At 37.2% G+C, this 20,178-nt stretch overlaps 1 protein-coding gene across 2 annotated transcripts; it reads left to right on the top strand.

Annotated features, from left to right (window-relative positions):
* Window positions 1-544: 544 nt before the first annotated feature.
* On the top strand, window positions 545-18,432 carry EIF5A2 (eukaryotic translation initiation factor 5A2). 2 transcript variants are annotated; one of them, XM_007100804.4, is made up of 5 exons: window positions 545-630; window positions 1,314-1,513; window positions 2,056-2,160; window positions 12,855-12,986; window positions 13,577-18,432. In XM_007100804.4, exons 2-5 carry the CDS (start codon window positions 1,349-1,351, stop codon window positions 13,634-13,636), a joined length of 462 nt encoding a protein of 153 aa, XP_007100866.1. In that variant the 5' UTR covers window positions 545-630; window positions 1,314-1,348; the 3' UTR covers window positions 13,637-18,432. The 2 variants fall into 2 exon arrangements, with proteins under 2 accessions (XP_007100866.1, XP_007100867.1); XM_007100805.4 differs by lacking the exon at window positions 545-630 and adding an exon at window positions 798-903.
* The last annotated feature ends 1,746 nt before the right edge of the window (window positions 18,433-20,178 follow it).

The following is a 20,178-nucleotide window of genomic DNA, read 5'->3' as shown; positions in this document are numbered from 1 at the left end:
TAATAAAATACTGCACTCGCGCTCTTCCTCGAGGAAGAAACATGGTTTTCAACTCCAAGTAGGGCTGCAAGTTGGGCCAGAAGTTGGAACACAAAGTTACCTCCACAGTCACGAGGCACAACCGTTGAAGGCCCATACCTCACGAGTTCTGGCAGCCATCACATGACAACCGGCACGCGCCTGACGTCAAGGGCCACCGAGTGCGTGGCTTGGTGCCCGTTAACTTCGGCTGGGACCCAAACGTAACGAACCTAAAACTTTGAGGGAGCAAGTTTCCTTGCCGGCGAGTTTACCCTCAGCAACCGAACTCCAGAAAGTGCTCTTCACGCCGGAAGTGCACTAATCCGCAGCACGTGGGGTTGCCAGGGCGCTCTTCACGTGACTGGGAGGGGCCTCGGTAACCTTGTAGCCAATGGTAGCTCGAGAGGGCGGTGCCTATGACGCGCCGGGACCTATCCCGGAAGTAGGGCTGATGTGGGGGCGGGAAAGGGCGGGGAGGCCGGGGTGTGGGAAGTGTGGCGGCCCCGCCCCGTCTCTTGGAACTGCCGAGGTCGCCACCGCTGCCGCCGCTGCAGCTGTGGGGGACTGGCGCGGTTACGCAGGCGAAAGGCGCTCTTTCCCTGCTGAAAGGTGAAGACTCTGGGAAAAGGTGGTGGGGCTGCGACCGGAGCGAGGCAGGGCCGGGGAAGGCGGCCGGAGCCGAGCCCCGACCGTGGAGAGGAGGAAGGATGGAAGGGGGACCGAGGCGAGCGCGGGACCCGCCAAGGCTCAGGCCCGTGAGGCGCCGGGCCGGGGCGGGGATGCCGGCAGGACAGGGGGCGTCTGAGAGGTCGAAGTGACGGCGCTGCGGGCTGGGGGGAGAAGTGCGCTCCCGCTGCCCGAGGGCCAGGTGCTGCTGGCCAGGTCCTGTTATCTCCATCCTTCGTGGGGACATGAGGCCTGGGCTGGGCCCCCCGCAGTGAGGATCCGGGCGGCGGCGGAGGGCCGGGAGGCGCGGCGCGGTGCGGGAAAGTCACCGGCTCCTCCTGCAGTGGGACGGTGGGGGCCGGGTTTGCTGCCCCCAGCGCGGGTGAGCGCACTGGGCGGGTATACCTCCCCCTCCAACGAGCTCTTCTGCGACTTCCCTCCCACCTCCCCACCGAAGGATGGAAAAGTTTGTAAGGCCGGAGTTAGAAAGTCCCCACTATTCTGGGTGGGTGTTCTATAAATGCAAAAATAATAGATCCATGATGCGTGGCTCGTAACCTCTCCGAAATGAGGCGTTTCCCTGCCTGCATGCCAGTTGTTAAAAAGCAAACAAACTTTTTGCATAGTACCCTCAGAAAAGCAGCCATCTCCCCAGCCCACCATGGCGGACGAAATTGATTTCACTACTGGAGATGCTGGGGCTTCCAGCACTTACCCTATGCAGTGTTCGGCCCTGCGCAAAAACGGCTTCGTGGTGCTCAAAGGACGACCATGCAAAATAGTGGAGATGTCAACTTCCAAAACTGGAAAGCACGGTCATGCGAAGGTAAATGCCCTTCCAGGTCTTTCTTGGTGTTGGGATTTTGATCATTCGTATTCCATTACAGAACATAAGGTTTCTGTAGTTATAAGTGTATAATGACACTTTTTTTTTTTTCTTCCCACAATTACTGGGTGATCAGCTATTTGAATACTGAAAGGTAACATTTCCTTCTTGGGCCCTTATAATGTTTCATTAACTGGGAACTGAAACTTTCCTGAATCCTAGTGGCTTAGACAATCTATTCAGTTTACAAATGAGAAAACCTGTTCTAACATCATTCTAACGAACCTAAATTCATTTTTCTTAATCACTCTTATGATTGAATTACTAGACTATATGATATTGGCTCTTGATATGTCATGATACTGTTTAGTTGTTCACTGCTTCTCAGTTGTATGACCACTACATTTTTTTTAAAAAAGTAAAATTAGATGACCTTGGAAGGAGAATCTGTCATAATCAGCTTTAGTATTATGCGTCTATGTATGTAATGAGTGATATCTTGGCAAAGATTAAACAGTTTCCTGTTCTCCCGTCTCTGTTAGGTTCACCTTGTTGGAATTGATATTTTCACGGGCAAAAAATATGAGGATATTTGCCCTTCTACTCACAACATGGATGTTCCAAATATTAAGAGAAATGATTATCAAGTAAGTACTAATTTCCTTTAGAATGCTGCTTGTTTCCTAAAGGTGCAAATACTTTCTACTGTCCATTATAATTTAATAAAACCCACAAGTAGTTTTGTAGGTTTTTCTAACCAATTGTTAAGTACCACTTCTTTTAGAAATTGGAGAAATAGATAGTGCTATTTAACACTTGTACCTTATCTAGGATGATTGCTAGTTTGCCACTTTTTAACATTCTTGCATTTTAAAAAATTTGAACACTTATTATTTCTCAAACCAAGTGACTCCATATTGTGAGTCCAATGTTTAGTAAAATTACTATTTTCTTTGTTGTAAATTATTTCTCTTTGTTGTAAATACTTTCCAGGTATTTCTTTTCCCTTACCAGACCTAAGACTCTCAAGAAATTATTGGAATTCATGTTCCACCAACCAAGTTTGTGTGTATTAGTGAATGTGTGTCAGAATTTGGTATTCTTAAATAGGGAAATAAGTTGAAAGCCATAAATACAAAGGATAAAGTGTATGGTCACTGAATATGGTGAAGAAAATACAAAAACTTCATAATTGTTTTATTTGTATTCAGTGACCATGCTGTGACCTTTTGTTAAATTATATGTATAAACTGCAAGTTTTAGTTCCAATTATGCATTTGGATAAGTCATGTTTAATGATAGCGTTTTCTTGTTTGGAGTATTGATGGTAACCAAACCACTGACCTCATAGAAAGTGGGAGCTCAGATTAATCATAACTAAAGTCTTTCTTGAAAGTCTGCAATTTCTTTATCAAGCATACTATATATAGAACTCTTTTCATTTTACATAGTGAAAAATACAAGTGTGACACTCGAATTTGTTTTACCCAATTTAAACTTGTTCCTTTCTATACCTCATATTGTGTTGTATAATTTTTAAAGAATGTCACCATTAACTGCAATTATCCAATGATTTCCTTTTACTTTTTGTCCATATGTAAACATATTTTTGCACAGTTTTAATCTAGTAAGCAGTTTTATATTTTCATTTTCCCACTTACAAATGTTTTCTAGGTTGCTTTGGAGTCTTCATAGAAATTTGAATTGTCTTAGTATAATAATAGCAAGTTTTTTTTAAGTCAGGCAGGTCTGAGTTTTGATCTAGTTCTGCCACTTCAAGCTGGGTGATGTTGGACAAATTACGCAACCTCTCTGAGCCTCAGTCTTCTCATCTACAAAGGAGGGATAATATGAAGATTAATGAGAAAATGTATTCCATAATTCCCTCATAAGTAGATATGTACCAAGAAGTAGTTTTTTTTCTGCTTCCCCTTTTCCTGTATAAAAACTTCACTTAATCATTCCATTATTCTTGGAGCACCTAATTTAGACATGGCATATAGTGGATGCTCAATAAACATTTGTTAAATGCATACATGATTACTCAATGAGGTAAAGATAGTACAGCCAACTAAAGCTAAGCATAGAATTTTCTTTTGCCAAAAATAGATTTCTGTTTTCATCCTTAACATGTGAATGCTTTGAATATTTAATATTCATTAATATTCATTCAATATACAATGCTTTTGCCCTTGAGTGTTTCAGAAAGATGGTATCAGTAGTTCACATGACTACTACAGTGATCAAATTAGCCAATCATTGATTGGAGCTCAAGATTTAACATAAAGGAAAATTTTGGTTTGGGTTTTATTTTGAGATAAAGCAGGACCTGGACTAGGATGAGGGGTATGAGATGAGTGAGGCCCTTGCCTCAAGCACAAAATTTTAAATAAAGACAGTACCAGAAACAATGCCAAGCCACACAGGGGCCTGATCCTGTCTGATATTTTGTTCATTATAGAATTTATGCATTAATTCTAATTTAAAAAATATTACATTAACCTGATCACTGAGGGGTGTGTGTGTGTGTGTGTGTGTGTGTGTGTGTGTGTGTCTGTGTGCGCACGCCACCTTAAATTTTGCACCCAAGACAAGTGCCTCACTTGCCTCGCCGTAGTCCCAACCTTTGGTATGTAGTCTGTGTTCCAGAGCGGATAAGAGAATGACTCAAGCCTAACAGTCTGGGTCCAGATCCTTGCTTTGGCACTTACTAACTGCATGACCTTGGTTGGCAAGTTATTTAATCTCTCACCTGCCTTTCTTTATAAAATAAGGATAAGAATAGTAAACTCCTCATGGAATCACTGTGAGGTTTAATTAGTTAATTCTTAGAATAGTGCCTTGCGGAGTGAGCACTCAGTGATCACATCCCTTCATTATCAAGTCACCATAGAATACTTATTTCTGTTCATTTAAAAAAATTAGTTCCATGAGCCTTTCCAGTTATATTTATTGTCCTATGGTGGTCTTCACTCACCTTTCCAAGTGCCTTGATTAAATTTCTACTTATTATTTAGCTACATGTAGTCCTTTGTATTTGCTGAATTCAGTATTTCAAGTGCCAGTTTGACAGTCAGCTAAAGTGAAATATATATATCTGTTCATTATAATAATTAAAAAGTAAGTCTTTGTTTAGGGAAAGAAATGTATCAATATTTACAATTTTAATTTTACATATTTTAGCATAAGTTCAGAATGAAAGGAAAATTGTCTCCTGAATTCCATTCCAAGATGTAGCTTGGATTGGAATTGCTAATTTCCATCACTTCTCCCAAAAGTAGTTATGGTTATCTGGGGCTCACTGATGGTGTAAAATACAAATACACCCAGACACCTTTGGGAATCCCCAGACTCTTAAATATAGGAACACTTGTTCAAACTCTGGTACGCACTTGAGTCATATTTCTTTAGGAAGTTCTGTGTTCCTGTGCACTACACCACAAGTTAAATGCCTTTTCTGCATTTACTAAAGTTTTACCTGTCATTTAAAGACCACTTTTCAGAAGGAAAACTAATCACTACAGGACATGTTAAAGTGTATATTGTGCATCTTTGGATTATTGATGAATTGCCAAAACTGTGAATATTAAATCCTAGTATATTCTCCAAATAAGTGGTATGTCTTTTGGATATGGAGTTGAATTTTGTTGTTGCAACTAAAATAGAACAACAAAGAAAATAATGATGCTATGAATTCCTTGTGCCTAAAGTCTTTTTATAATTTATACCTGTTCTGTGGAATCTTTGTGTTCCCTGGTAAAAGCAGTCTTTCTTTGGAGTAGAAAACCTCTAAACCAGCAGATCCCAGTACTGCAGGGACAAGAAACAGATATTTTGCTACAGTATCATTAAGGGTAATAGTGAGAAGAGTCTCCTACCTTTGGTTCCTAGACCTGTGTATTCTACCTATGGGAGAAATAGTACTATATATTGGAATATATTTAACCTGTAAAACAGCACCCAGGCCCAGAGAGTGTCATTCAGTAGGAGGCAAAGATGAGTATTCAATAGGCAAATGCATACAGGCAAACTGTCTTAGAATGATGGAGGACATGGACCAGTGAATTCTCTGAGCATTGTCCTGTTGTCTTTTTGTTTTGTCTGTCAAATGAATTTTTTAGCCAGAAATGATACTATGTGAGGTACTGACAGTAATGTGACAGTTTACAAATCCACAGATGAGATTTTAGCAGAAGCACTGCAGGCAGCAAAGGCAAGTTTATATGCGGAGTAAGGATCTATTACAGTGAGCACAAACTGCTGCCTCTTCCATGATGGAGGGAGTACAGTGTTACCACGTAGCTGGCTCTTCCCCCAGGGAAATGGTGCCATATCAGGGACTCTGTATTGGTCTCTGCTATGAGGTACCAGCAGTGGCTGTAGTCAGATCAGCCTTGGTGAGAGAAAACCGGTGACACTGAGCCCATGCCACCATGGCCAATTGTTCGTGAGCCAATTGAATAAGGACTGGGAAGACTACAAAAAGAAGTACATGACATTCACAGGTTGAATCATCTTGTCACCTAATTGTCTGCCTCCTCGGTAGAATGTCCCCTTGGTAAGCATTTATATGGACACATTCTCTAACTATTGGAGAGGTCCCTCCACGTACCACTTTCCCAGACCTTACTGTCAGCAATTTTCCCATCTTTTTCTTTCAGTTTTGTTGACCTTCCATCCATACTCTTAGCCCTTGCTCATAATCAGTGTAAATCCAAACCTTTGGTTCTCTCTTCTTTCAAGTCCAGTACATGAAGTTCTCATCCCCACTGTCATTCAGGGCCACCTCTGAATAGTTTCATCAGACTATGCATAACCATCTAGAAACCATTCTGAATTTTGTTTTTCAGTCAGGTGGTAATAGGGAACTCCCCACAAAGTCATTGGTACAAGTTGAGGGATAAATTGTGGATGTTGCAGAAGAAGGTGCTTCCAAGTCTCATAGAACTTGTTGGTGCCTTCAGGAGCTGCTCAAGTTGATCTCACATATGCAGCTTCCACTTGATAATGGAGCGCTGCTGTGCATACCCAGCTTTATGGCTTGGTGTGTCAGGTAGCACTCTAGTTGATGATAGTGTTATTTCCTTGTGTTGTCTGATAACAATGATCAAACATTCAGTTCCCCCCAGGGACCAGCAGCTCTAAAGAAGTAGTTTGAGAGTGCTGGGGGAAGAGGAAAAGGAAGAAGGAGAAAGGAGGAGGTCTTACCTAAAAGTCTGACTGTTTTGAAATAGATTGAGAAATAAAATTAAATTCAGAAATTAGGGCTAAGCCACCTGTAATGATGCTCTTCCTTCTCCAGCTTTCTTCTGTTGTATACCAATAATACAAATACAAGCAAAAAAGCTCCCCCATAATTCTCCTTTTTCATGTTTTTTCTTACCAGACCACATCATGGATAGAATCTGCAGTCACTTACTTTCCCCATATCCTTCCTTTCAGTTCATGCTTTGCTTCCTCAGCTCCCTGTACCCCCAACTATTTAGTGGTTACAGTACTCTTTCTAGAATTCTGATATACCATAGCATTTTTCATTTTTATTTTTTATTGTGGACATTTTCAAAATATGATGAACCTCACGTACCCATCATCCATCTTCCACAATTATCAGTACATAACCAATCTTGTTTCATCTGTACCCCACCATCTATTTTTATTTCCTGTACCCTCTACCTCTTGGTTATTTTGAAGCTAATCCGAGATATTATATCGTTTATCATTTCATCTGCAAATATTTTGCTACGCATTTTTAAAAGGTATGGGCTGTAAAAAACAAAAAGCATACTGTGGCACCCCCAAAATTAGTAATTCCTTAATATCTTCAAATAGCCAACCAATATCTACATTTTCCTAATTGTCTTTGTTTTTTTGTTTGCGTTTTGCTTTTTCAGATGTGATAGTTACTGTTTTTGTTTTACAGTTTTTCTAAATCAGGACCTAAATAAAGTCCATGCATTGAAATTGGTTGAGGTATCTCTTAAATCTACTTTATAGGTTCTCCTCTCTCAGACATGCATTTGAGTCTCTCATTCCTCTGTTTCCTCCCTTCCTTCTTTCTCCCTCTCTCTCTCTCTCTCTTCCCCTCCATTTGTACAGCACATTAAGCGCAGAGATATCGTGCTCAAGAGGGAACTGGGCGAAGGGGCCTTTGGGAAGGTGTTCGCCACAGCCCCCAGGCCCAGCCGCTCCGCGGCACGCGGGATCCTCCCGGACCGGGTCACGAACCCGCGCCCCCTGCACCGGCATGCGGACCCCCAACCACTGCGCCACCAGGGAAGCCCCCCCTCCATTTTTGATGAAGAAACTAGATAAGTTGTTCTGTAGACTTTCGTGCAGTCTGTATTTTGCTAATTGCATTTCCTTTGTCCCACATGTTTCCTGAAAATTGATAATTAGATGTACAGATTTGATCAGATCCAGTTTAGATTTTTATTTTCTTCTTCTTTTCTTTAACAAAAATTACTCCATAGGTGATATTTTGTGCAACCATCAAGTAAATGAGTCTGATGGTTTCTTTTTTTATTATTATTTTTTAATTTTTTAAAATTTATTTTTGGCTGCATTGAGTCTTCGTTGCTGTGTGTGGGCTTTCTCTAGTGTGGTGAGCGGAGGCTACTCTGCGTTGCCGTGTACAGGCTTCTCATTGTGCTGGCTTCTTTTGTTGCAGAACACAGGCTCTAGGTGCACGGGCATCAGTAGTTGTGGCACGTGGGCTCAGGAGTTGTGGCTTGTGGGCTCTAGGGCGCAGGCTCAGTAGTTGGGGTGCAAGGGCTTAGTTGCTCTGCGGCATGTGGGACCTTCCTGGACCAGGGCTCGAACCCATGTCCCCTGCACTGGCAGGCACATTCTTAACCACTGCGCCATGAGGGAAGCCCCTGATGGTTTCTTTTTTTGTGATGTTATTAGATATGTAATAATTGCCTCAATCCATTAATTTATTAAAGGAGACAAAGTAATAATCTGTTACTTTTTTTTTCTTTAAAAGCCAGAACACTTCTATAAGAGAAAGTTTCCTTCAACTTTTTTGTTTACCCTGTGGTACAGTGTATAATAGGAAAGCCAATATAAATACTTGATTCTTTCCCTTTAAGTACCAGTTTTCAAAATTAGTTAGTTTCCTGGCATCTACTGAAGATGACCAGTGAAATTTTTTTTTTCACTATGAACTCAAGCATTTAAACACATTTATGTTTCAATCCATTGTAGTTATTATCATTATTGATTCTCAAATTATTCTTTCTTTATTCCAGACCTTATTCTGGTTAGCTCCTGAATCCCTTTGATATGGACCTAGTGGTCTTTAATAGCACCATGCTTTCAGATCTTGTATACTTCCTACTGTGGACCTGGAATTATCCATTTTCCCAGGAGCCCTATGGAGAGAAATAGCACCATACATTGGATTCTTTTAGTAGGAAATGACAGATACCATATTCTGGTACTAGTATTTTGGGTGTATGGTATAATTTCAAATGTCATTCAGCAGCTTGCTACACCACTGCATGCCTGACTCCTCTATTACAAGTTTTCTGACTCTGCCCTCTCCTGTCTCCTTGCTTGCTATTAGCAAAATGATTGCTCTCTCTACCAAAAAAAAAATTGTTCATAAACATCTCAAAGTTATCAAATAAGTAGATTGCTTGCAGGTGAAGGATCAGAAGGAAATATTTAGAATTGACTTATAACTGTTTTCTTACCATCCTCTCCTTCTAACTCTACAGTGTCAGAGAAGGCTTTGAGGGAAGATTGAAAAAGTTGCACAGAAATATGCTTGAAACACAAAAATGACACCATTAGCTTTATTTTTTGAAGATTGAAAATTACAAAAGGGGAAGTGGTACCTTGAGAGAGGAAAAATCTTGCAGATACTACTTTAGCCAGGTGATCAAAGTTAATATCACCAGTAATAGGACATAGTGACATAATTTGCCTCTTGATGTGATACTCTGAGGACACATCATATATGTAGTAATCCTTACAAAAATGCACTAGCTGAATCATTAGGAAAAAAACTCAAACTGAGCAACATTCTATAATACAGTGAACCTGTGCTCGTCAAAAATGTCAGTGTCATGCAACACAAAGGGTCAGGAACTGTTCCAAATTAAGAGACTAAACTGACATGACAGCCAGATAAATACAAGGCATGATTCTGGAGTTGGAAGGGAAAAATTGTTATCGAAGACAATATTGGGGCAATTGGCAAATTTGAATATGGACTATATATTGAATAATATGTTAGCAATATTGAATTTTCTGATTTTAAAAAATAAACTGTGGTTATGTAAGAATATGTCCTTGTTCTTGGGAAAAACATAGTGAAGTATTATTGCTGAAGAGTCATGATGTTTGAAACTTACTCTCAAATGGTTCAGCAAAAATAAGAAAAGAATAAGAATGTGTATGGTATGCATTTTATATATTCCATATATACAGAGAGGGAAAAAAGCACATGTGGTTAAATGTTAACAAAGAGTAAATCTAGGTAAAAGAGAAAGGATTTCGTTGCATTATTTTTGCAACTTTTCTCAATATCTGAAGATTTTTAAATAAATTATTTAAGATTAAATAATTCATTTTTATTATTTAATTTTACTTTTCTGTAGCTTAGCTTATTTTTGAAATTTTAAATTTTATTTCTTATAGCAATTTATTTTAATGTTTAATATTTATAAATATATATTTTAGTAGATGTTTTATAATATGTCTGTATTTTTTTGTATTTGAAATGCTTTATATTTCATCCCATGGCTTATTTTATTAATTCCCTTTAAAAAATAAAATACCATATAAATACCAAAATATCAGTATTATTATTTGGTTTATGTGGAGTGGGAACTAGTCACTAGTGGAGTGGGAACCTTTAACTCTTGAAATTGACAAGTTCTACTTCAGGGAATTGTTAAAAGAGCTGAAATTAAAAAAGATGAGCCTGTGGTTAATTGTTTAAAAATTACACTTCTGTCTCAACCTCCTTGCTTCCCGCTTTTCTGCCAACTACCTCACAAATGTTTGAGAGACCAAAAGATTAATTAAAAGTGTTTGTGGTGGCTCAGTAGGATGGTTTTTTGTTTTTGAGATTGCAGACATGTGCAAAAACTGAAATCTCCGGTGGTAGGTGGGGTTTCTGTGGAAAGCCATTGCCAGAGTTGGTAGTGCCATAGAGGAGAGCTTTGAAACTCTACCTCTGTGGTATGCCTGTGTATTGTCATAGTGGCTAAAGGGGACCAGGGACCATGTCTTTAACTCTTTTTGTGTATGTCAGTGGTAGCATCTGGTATGCTGGGTGATTGCCTTTTATAAAACCTGTTAGACAAATGGGACCTAATGAAACTTAAAAGCTTCTGCACAGCAAAGGAAACCATAAACAAGACAAAAAGACAACTCCCAGAATGGGAGAAAATAATTGCAAACGAATCAACAGACAAAGGATTAATCTCCAAAATATACAAACAGTTCATGCAGCTCAATATCACAAAAACAAACAATGCAATCAAAAAATGGGCAGAAGACCTAAATAAACATTTCTCCAAAGAAGACATACAGATGGCCAAGAGGCACATGAAAAGATGCTCAACATTGCTAATTATTAGAGAAAAGCAAATCAAAACTACAGTGAGGTACCACCTCATACCGGTCAGAATGGCCATCACCACAAAATCTATAAACAATAAATGCCAGAGAGGGTATGGAGAAAAGGGAACCCTCTTGCACTGTAGGTGGGAGCGTAAATTGATATAGCCACTATGGAGAACAGTATGGAGGTTCCTTAAGACTCTAAAAATAGAATTACCATATGACCCAGCAATCCCACTACTGGGCATATACCCAGAGAAAAATATAATTCAAAAGACACGTGCACCCCAATGTTCATTGCAGCCCTGTTTACAATAGCCAGGTCATGGAAGCAACCTAAATGCCCATCGACAGACGAATGGATAAAGAAGATGTGGTACATATATACAATGGAATATTACTCAGCCACAGAAAGGAATGAAATTGGGTCATTTGTAGAGATGTGGATGGACCTAGAGACTGTCATACAGAGTGAAATAAGTCAGAAAAAGAAAACCAAATATCGTATATTAACGCATATACATGGAATCTAGAAAAATGGTACAGATGAACCTGTTTGCAAATCAGAAATAGAGACACAGATGTAGAGAACAAATGTATGGACACCAAGTGGGGAAAGGGCGGGTGGGATGAATTGGGAGATTGGGATTGACATATATACACTAACTAATATGTATAAAATAGGTAACTAATGAGAACCTGCTGTATAGCACAGGGAACTCCACTTCGTTGTACAGTAGAAACTAACACAACATTGTAAAGCAATAATACCCCAATTAAAAAAAAAAAACTTTTAAAATTCTAGGCACACTGATGGTGTACATGCTTTTAGAATAATGTGGCCTGGCTGTTTCCTCATACCTGTAATGAAAGAAATTCAATGATATCAATACTGTGCTTTTTTGCAGGTTAGGTTGATGACTGGTTTTGTTTCATTAATGTCATCAACAAGCTAATGTTTTTCTTTTTTAAAAAATCTAGTGTTGTTAGCAGTGAACTGGAGACCAAAAATTTTCCACTTCAGTTTGTTCATAATCAAATATAAAACACATTGTTTGTAATGGTGAAAAACTGAAAATAACTTTTATGCCCATTAATACAAAAATGGTTAAATCACTTACAGTATAACTTTGCAGTTGTGAAGTGATTAGAGAGACTAAGGTAGGTCCATATTTTCCAAAACGGAAAGATTTCTAAGACATATTAAGTGAAAACAGCTTGCTGAAAAATACTTATAATATCTCATTTATTTTTAATTTATTTATTTATTTTTGCGGTACGCGGGCCTCTCACTGTAGCGGCCTCTCCCATTGCGGAGCACAGGCTCCGGACGCGCAGGCTCAGTGGCCATGGCTCACAGGCCCAGCCGCTTCGCGACATGTGGGAACTTCCCGGACCGGGGCACAAACCCGTGTCCCCTGCATCGGCAGGCGGACTCTCAACCACCGCGCCACCAGGGAAGCCCTCATTTATTTTTTAAAGCAACTATATATTGTGTACATAACTTCAGGATACTCTATAAAAAAGCCTAAACTGTTTAATAACCTAGAGATTTGCGGGAGGGGAGAGTGCAGGAAGGAATGAACTTATATTTTTTGTCTGTACCTATTTTATGCTTTTGTATGTGTAGCATTCTTAAGCACCAAACATTTATTAATGTATTACTGTGTACTTATACAAATTAATATAATTGGCAATTTATGTAAAAATTACAAAGGAGTGGATGTAATCTAATCAGTACAAATGATATAATTTCTTTCAATAGCTGATATGCATTCAGGATGGTTACCTTTCCCTGCTGACAGAAACTGGTGAAGTTCGTGAGGATCTTAAGCTGCCAGAAGGTGAACTAGGCAAAGAAATAGAAGGAAAATATAATGCAGGTGAAGATGTACAGGTAAAGACCTATGGAGAGATTGTTTTTTTAAATCATTTTATAAAAACTTTGACCTAAACTAGTTAGCATAAAATACTATATGTGAAATATAACTTTTAAATACTGCTGAAATGTTGAAAATGATCTCTAGAACTAGGCAGTTTTCCCATGATACCTTTTACCATGGCCATGACCAAAGAAAGTATCAGAGTTCATTTTTTACTACATAGACACTGTCAACCCCGTATTTGTTTTGAAGATCAGCCTGAACTATTCTTAAGGATGAGAAAGGATGTTATGGGAATACTAAAGAGTGAAGGTGACTTACTTTATCTTGTTATAACTCTCAGAAGTATAACATCTAATAAGTATTGAAACATTTATAGTTCTTATTCTCCTGTTCCCTGGAAGTTTTCTTAAAAACCACAATTTGAGAAATTTAGCTTTAGAAAACTGTAAAAAAAAAAGTAGATTATTTGGTCTTGGAATACCTCTTTACAAAATCAATATGTATAAAATATCCACAAATATCCAATGTATGATGAATTAACTATATCTTATATATGTATTGCCTTTTGAATACATTTTTGCCTGCATTTTTTTCCTTCTAGGTGTCTGTCATGTGTGCAATGAGTGAAGAATGTGCTGTAGCCATAAAGCCCTGCAAATAAATGGGAACATCAGGCATGAGCAAAATGTTTAGGTCTGGATCAACTGCAGATCTAAAGTTTGGTTCTAAGTTGTCACCAAAGCTATGGCGTTCATAAGCAACCTCATTTCTTTTTTGATTGTTTTGAAATTGTGCTGAGTTAGTTTTGCAGGCAATTCGTAATTTTAAAAAATGATCAAGATGTATAATTCTTTTTTTTAAATTTGGTAGGTATCTTTCCTATAACTTTCCTGTGGTTTTCAGTATGTAAGTCTAAGAAACAGACAAGATAGCTTCAGCAGATGTGATTTGTCTGAGCAAATCATTCCTAAATTTTAGTTAAATGATAAATAAACCAGGGTTTTAAATCAAACAATGTAGCATCTAGTGGTATTGAAGCACCACAATTAAGTTGAATGGCTCTGCGTTAATTTCAAACTTAATACCATAGAACAAGTAGATTATGGATTGTAATTGTCAGAGTTTCAGCATGGGTGTGGCAAGTACAGATCCTTAAACAAAAATCATGTTATCAAAAAGTGCCAGTTATCTTAGTAGCCATGTGCAGCCCACCTGTATTACCTCAGTCATTCTGTTCTTTGCCAAATTGCTGGTACACTTAATATAGCCTATATTATGGTGATTTTAGTATTTTCTTGTGGTTGACAGAGGCATTAAACTGTTTTGTGACTGTTAGCAAGTCATATTGTAAGGAAGACACAAAGGACAGTGGCAAAGGATGTTGGTTAAAGCTATTGGTTTTTATTTGTGGCCTTTGTAGTCAACATAAAAATAGGAAGTTTCCATTTGTGTTTTTGCCTTTAACTCTTGTTTTTTCTCTCTCTTTATTTAAAGGAGTGACAAGCTTTACAGGATACTATGCAGTACTTTTTATCAATTATGTTGAATAAACGTTGGTATTTGTAGTAGTCACTCCTTTTCAGCCATTTTTAAGTAGACTTTTTTTTTTTTTTTTTTTGTGGTACGCGGGCCTCTCACTGTTGTGGCCTCTCCCGTTGCGGAGCACAGGCTCCGGACATGCAGTCTCAGTGGCCATGGCTCACGGGCCCAGCCGCTCTGCGGCATGTGGGATCTTCCCAGACCGGGGCACGAACCCGTGTCCCCTGCATCGGCAGGCAGACTCTCAACCACTGCGCCACCAGGGAAGCCCAAGTAGACTTTTTTGACATCAAAATATTTGTTAGACAAAACTGGAAATTCTTACTTTAAATTGATTTGGAACATTTGTTAAATTTATGTATGTTTTTTCTAACATGAAAGTGAATCATAGAAGAAAAGTCACTTTATGTGATTATTATTTAACTTAAGAAGTATATGTATTTTATATGATTGTCATGTGACTTAATTCAGTTACTGGTGTGAAATATATCTAGGAAAGAATTCTATAAACAATTATTTTAAAAAGTATTTTAGGTGATTCTGCTACATTTCTGTTTAGTCTTTTGGATCATATATCTCTATATCTCCAGAATTCTAGGCATTGTCACAGGGTTTATGAGAACCTTTGACTCAATACCAATCATTATATTGCAGTGAAACTTAGAACAAAATCACCGTTTCAGTAATAACTTCATTCTCTAAGACACATTATGAGACCTCTCCCATCATGCTTTGACTTCTAAAAGACCTTTGTACCTATCATCTAGAGGAAAATATGTATGATGCTGTAACTGGTCTACTCAGTGACTGGAAATAGCATTAGGAACAGAAGATCCCAAAGTTTTAGTTACTTAATTTGCACACACTTTTAAATCTTGTATTGGCCTCAGCAAACCCATTTGGAGAAGAAGCAAGATACTTTAAGGAAATGCAAGAGGAATTCTAAAGCACAAGAAATATTGAGGTTGTAGTTAATCATTTTTAGTAAACATTTTAGTTTTTGCCCATCCAAAGCAGTTAGTAACTAGACTAAATTCTTTCCAGTATTCCATTTAAGTATCTACTACATACTGCTCTAGTATTTTAGTACTCTGTAATATGTATCTTACTTGTGACTGGTTGACATTGTTACCCACAGGAACTCCAAAAAGTTATCAATCTGTGTTACTTGCTGGTCATTCATATGACTCCAGTTAACCACACTAGTGTTCTGGTTTAGTATTAATTCTGGATTGGCATGCCCTTGTTCTTCATAATTTGTCAAAAGTCACATAAATATATTTTCAATTGTGAGGTAAGTGTATATAAATTTTAATAATGCATCTGTACCTTCATATCTTGAATGGCAAAAGCTATTTATGCTTAAATATTTCATTTTAAGTACTATAATGAAGTGTAAATACTCTTCTGTCATATAATTAATTGTAAGTATAGATTTTAAAGATATGGGGCTGTTTATTTTCACATTAGTCAGTACATGTTTCTCTAGAACAATATATTTCATTTAGAAAAGCTTTATAAATTGTATTAAAAGGAAGCAGGAAACATATTTTTGAACAGAACAGAAGTGACTTCATTCTTTTTTGACATCAGAAATGTTAAAAGTTGATTCCTAGTATTTGTTTTACTTTTTTGTAGCAAATGTTAAATGTCAAAGTTACCATGTACAGAATGTAGACTGTCACATTGATAGATTATACAGTGATACCTTTTTGTCTGTAGGCATTTCACCAATTTATATACAATATTATAGTAACAAGTGGAATATTTGTTTCTTTCTAGAACAACATATTTTATTTCTACTGTGAAGACTTTGTTATACCTTATTTGCTACAAAGTTGTATACCCTCTGAAATAGATCAAATTATTGCTACTTTGACTTAGCATTTGCATCATAAACATAATTATGATGTTTCTTTCATGCTCCCCTCCAAGGGCTGTCAGTCACTTGAAATTATTGCTAACCAAGGTCTTGAATACGTTTCCATTTATGGTACAAAATTCTGTACCAATGCTTTATAACAATTATCAGAACTCTCCTGCAGCCAGAGCATGAAATCTTTAATAGGAGATGCTGCAATAAAATATTTAGGCTATAAAATTTGGGGACACAACTTTTCATTATAGCACAATGAGTGTGCATGTGCACACATAGCTTTGTATGTTTGTTCTTTTTACAAAGTCATTCCAACTCTTAAAAGTACTGTAGTCTAGTAGTGCCTCAAATGTTGGTAACTTTTTTGTTTTTAATTTACAGCTTTTCCAGAATTTGTTTTTGTACTTTAAAGTTTCTCAATTAGATTATTTCTAGTTGAACTGTAATTTGAATGCATTGTTCTCAGGGCTGTTTGTGCTAAGCGCTGAAGTTTCATTATTTCAAAGCTAACTGCCTGAAAGTATATTGCAAATTTTTCCCAAATTGTAATAAAGTGATACATACAAACAAAAATCCATAATATCAACATACTTAAACCATATACTAAATATTCAAGAAAAAAATGGGAACATTAGTAGCATCTATACTGGAATCTTGCCATATTTTTTTTCTTATCTTAGACCCTTATCCTTAATGATATATCTGAAAGCATTCCTTTGGCCTGGAACCCAAAGATAGTTTTAGAGCCAAACTTTGATGTGATTCTCAAACATATTTAGGGACAACAGAACAAAAATTCATAGTACTTTTTTGGGTACATTAAAATGTTTACATATTGAATTCTGTAATATGAACTAGGAACAAACTTATTATGAGAAAATATGGCTCTTAAGCAGAAAATGTGTGAACTATAAGCATATTTCCATAAACAGTATATTATATTGAACTGGTCAACAGTTTAAAATTTTCTGATATCATCTAAGCAAAATATTTCATAGTTTTCAAGCCTTTTTTTCCCCTACCATTCAGACAAGTAATAGGCAACAAAAGCTTAAGAAAAATTTATTGTGGAAAATCTTAAAATTGAGAAAATTCAATCTATTAACCTTATTAAATTTTTTTCTCTGAATTGGGTATATGGCATTATTTGATTTTAGCAGGGAACATTTGGATTTAGCTTACGGAACACAGATGTTCTGTGGGAACATGACTTGAAGTTCTATATAATGTTTTTTCATTAAATAACCATCTGAACATCAAGGTAACTACCAAGTGAGGTCAAGTGCCTGAAAAGTGCTGTATACATCTAATTAGCACATTTTCCTTACATGAAAGATGCATCTTATAGCAATGCATATCAGGCTTTCACCTTCTAAAAACATACTTGCCTAACTTTACCATCCACCACTATTCCTGTCTCCTTAGAACAGGTTGAAACCTATTTTACAATTGAAAGAGAGATTCCTTTATTTATATAAAGTCCCTAAAACTGTGTCTTGATATTGGTAGACTTAAGTTTATCTTAGTTCAAGATTGCACATTTTTAAAACTCTGGATATAAACTTTATTCAGTGATGACTATACAGCTTGTCATAAGTCACAGTTGTGATCATTCTTGAAAGCAATTCTTTATTGTGGTTAATATCTACTATAAATAAGCACTCTTGTGCTTGTTACAAAGTATAATGCAAATTACTAGCTTTATACTGTTTTTGTCCTCCTCTCCAGAAAGAAAATAGTTGAAATGGCATTGTCTAATCCAGTGGCACTTTATTAGTAATACATTTCATTTGTCATAGGTATAAGAGAACTCATGCTTTTACCTGCAAAGACTCATATGTTTTAGCTAAAACTTTAAAATTGTAAGATATGTAGTATGGGTATTATTATAATCGTGTATTTTACATTTCAAAAATGGGTAAAATTAAAATATTAAGCCTTTGTCTATATTAAAATAATTGTGAAATCCTTTAAAATGTAGATGGTAAACTTAGCAATTATAATTTTTGTTACATTAAAATATATTTGTGTTAACTTCATCAGTTATATTAAATAAAAATAAAGTTAATTTAACAGCTCACACTATTCTTGTATATATACATTCCTAGAAACATTTTCATACTAGAAATTAATTTGTATATTACTGTTAAAAGAAAATCTAACTTGTAGTTTTATTTTTTTTATATTTTAGGTTCTTACTATACAGCACCCTAGCCTTACAGCTGGGAATGCTAATTTCTAGATTTTAGTTCCAGATTTAGGTACATTTTTTTTATCTTTAAATTTTTAATAGTTTTTAAGAATACATTAAATACATGGTTCAAAATTCTATAGGTACAAGAATAAATACATCTTCCCATCTTCATCCTCTTTCTGTGCATTCTTCCAGAGATACACAATGCAAGAGAGTTTAGTGGTCCCTTCCCCACCCCTGACCTCCCAGGATCTGAAGTGTTCCTTCTTTACCAGAGTTGCTGTTCTCTTTCCACAGCGATGTGAATGGTGTGATGAGTCCCTGAAGCAAACTCTTCACCCTTTTCCCAATCCTCACCATATCTAATCAACACCATCTGGACAGATTCATCCTCAGGTGGCTCAGCAGTTTCTTCCTTTTATACACTAGAACATCTCTGTCACTTCCTGACTTGTGGACCCTACCAAGACTTACAGTGTAGCTGTCACCTCGTATCCATGATCAGTATCACTGTTACCCATAATCTTCCATATCCAGCAAGCATAATCAGGCAGTTGGAGAAGCACCAAATTAAAGTGTTCCACCCCTCAGCCCCACTCTTTTCTGCCACTTGCAAATACCAGTAGCTTGTTTCCCAGAAGTAGGCATGAGAGGGGTAAAAGAAGAGTGAAAAGGGACTAATTGTATGTTATGTATCAGCCTGTCTGAGTTTCTTCTTCCCACCACCCCAACCTCATATTTAAACATTCTATCCAAACAGGAGGTGTCCTATGGAATTGACACTTTAAAACCCTACTGCTTGTCTAAAGTGTGTGCTCCACTGGGAACTTAAAGTATCCATGGCCACAGTACATTCAGCAGGATCAGTTACAATCACTGGATGTGTATGCGCTCAAAAGAACCCACCTACAAGGTTTTATCAATCCATTTTCCAATTTGAGAGTTATTTCTGAGTCCAGTCAAAATAATTTTTTGCCGCCACCCACGGGTACTACCCGGCATCACAATGACTTGTGTCCCAGTGTTTAAGAGGGCCAAAAAGGCTTGGCAACCACATTTGCTATCAGATTCGCAACAAAGATCCTAACTGGGAGAATGGAGGTTTATCTACCTAATAATGATAGTGTGTCTGCATTTTTTGGTTCACAGTTATGTGTGTGTTTCACTTAAATTATTGTCACTCTAGTTCGTTTTAATTTCTGTACAGTCAGTGAGGTAAATCTTGGAGAAAAAAATATATACATGGAACCTTCAGGGGAAAAAAAGGACATTTAGGACACAAAGAAAGCAGTTTCTATAAAGTGGAAATATTAAAAATAATACTCTGATACCAGTCCTAAGTGAAATTAAAAACAAAACTAGATGTAGGCTTTGTACCTTGTCAAATTTATTTCAAAATATTTTAAATTAAAAAAAAACTAGAAAATAAAAAGACTCTTCTACCTGGAAATTTTAAAACCTATTATGTAACCCTACGATGAAAGGGGTACTACAAACAAACAATTCCTGAAAGATAATGAAAACACTATATATCAGAATCCATGTAAAACAGTACAGGTGAAAATTTGTATCCTTAACACCTATATCAATGAAA

This window comes from Physeter macrocephalus, chromosome 1 (genome assembly GCF_002837175.3).
Source record: "Physeter macrocephalus isolate SW-GA chromosome 1, ASM283717v5, whole genome shotgun sequence".
Lineage (NCBI taxonomy): Eukaryota > Metazoa > Chordata > Mammalia > Artiodactyla > Physeteridae > Physeter > Physeter macrocephalus.
This window is presented reverse-complemented; position numbering and strand designations above follow the sequence as displayed.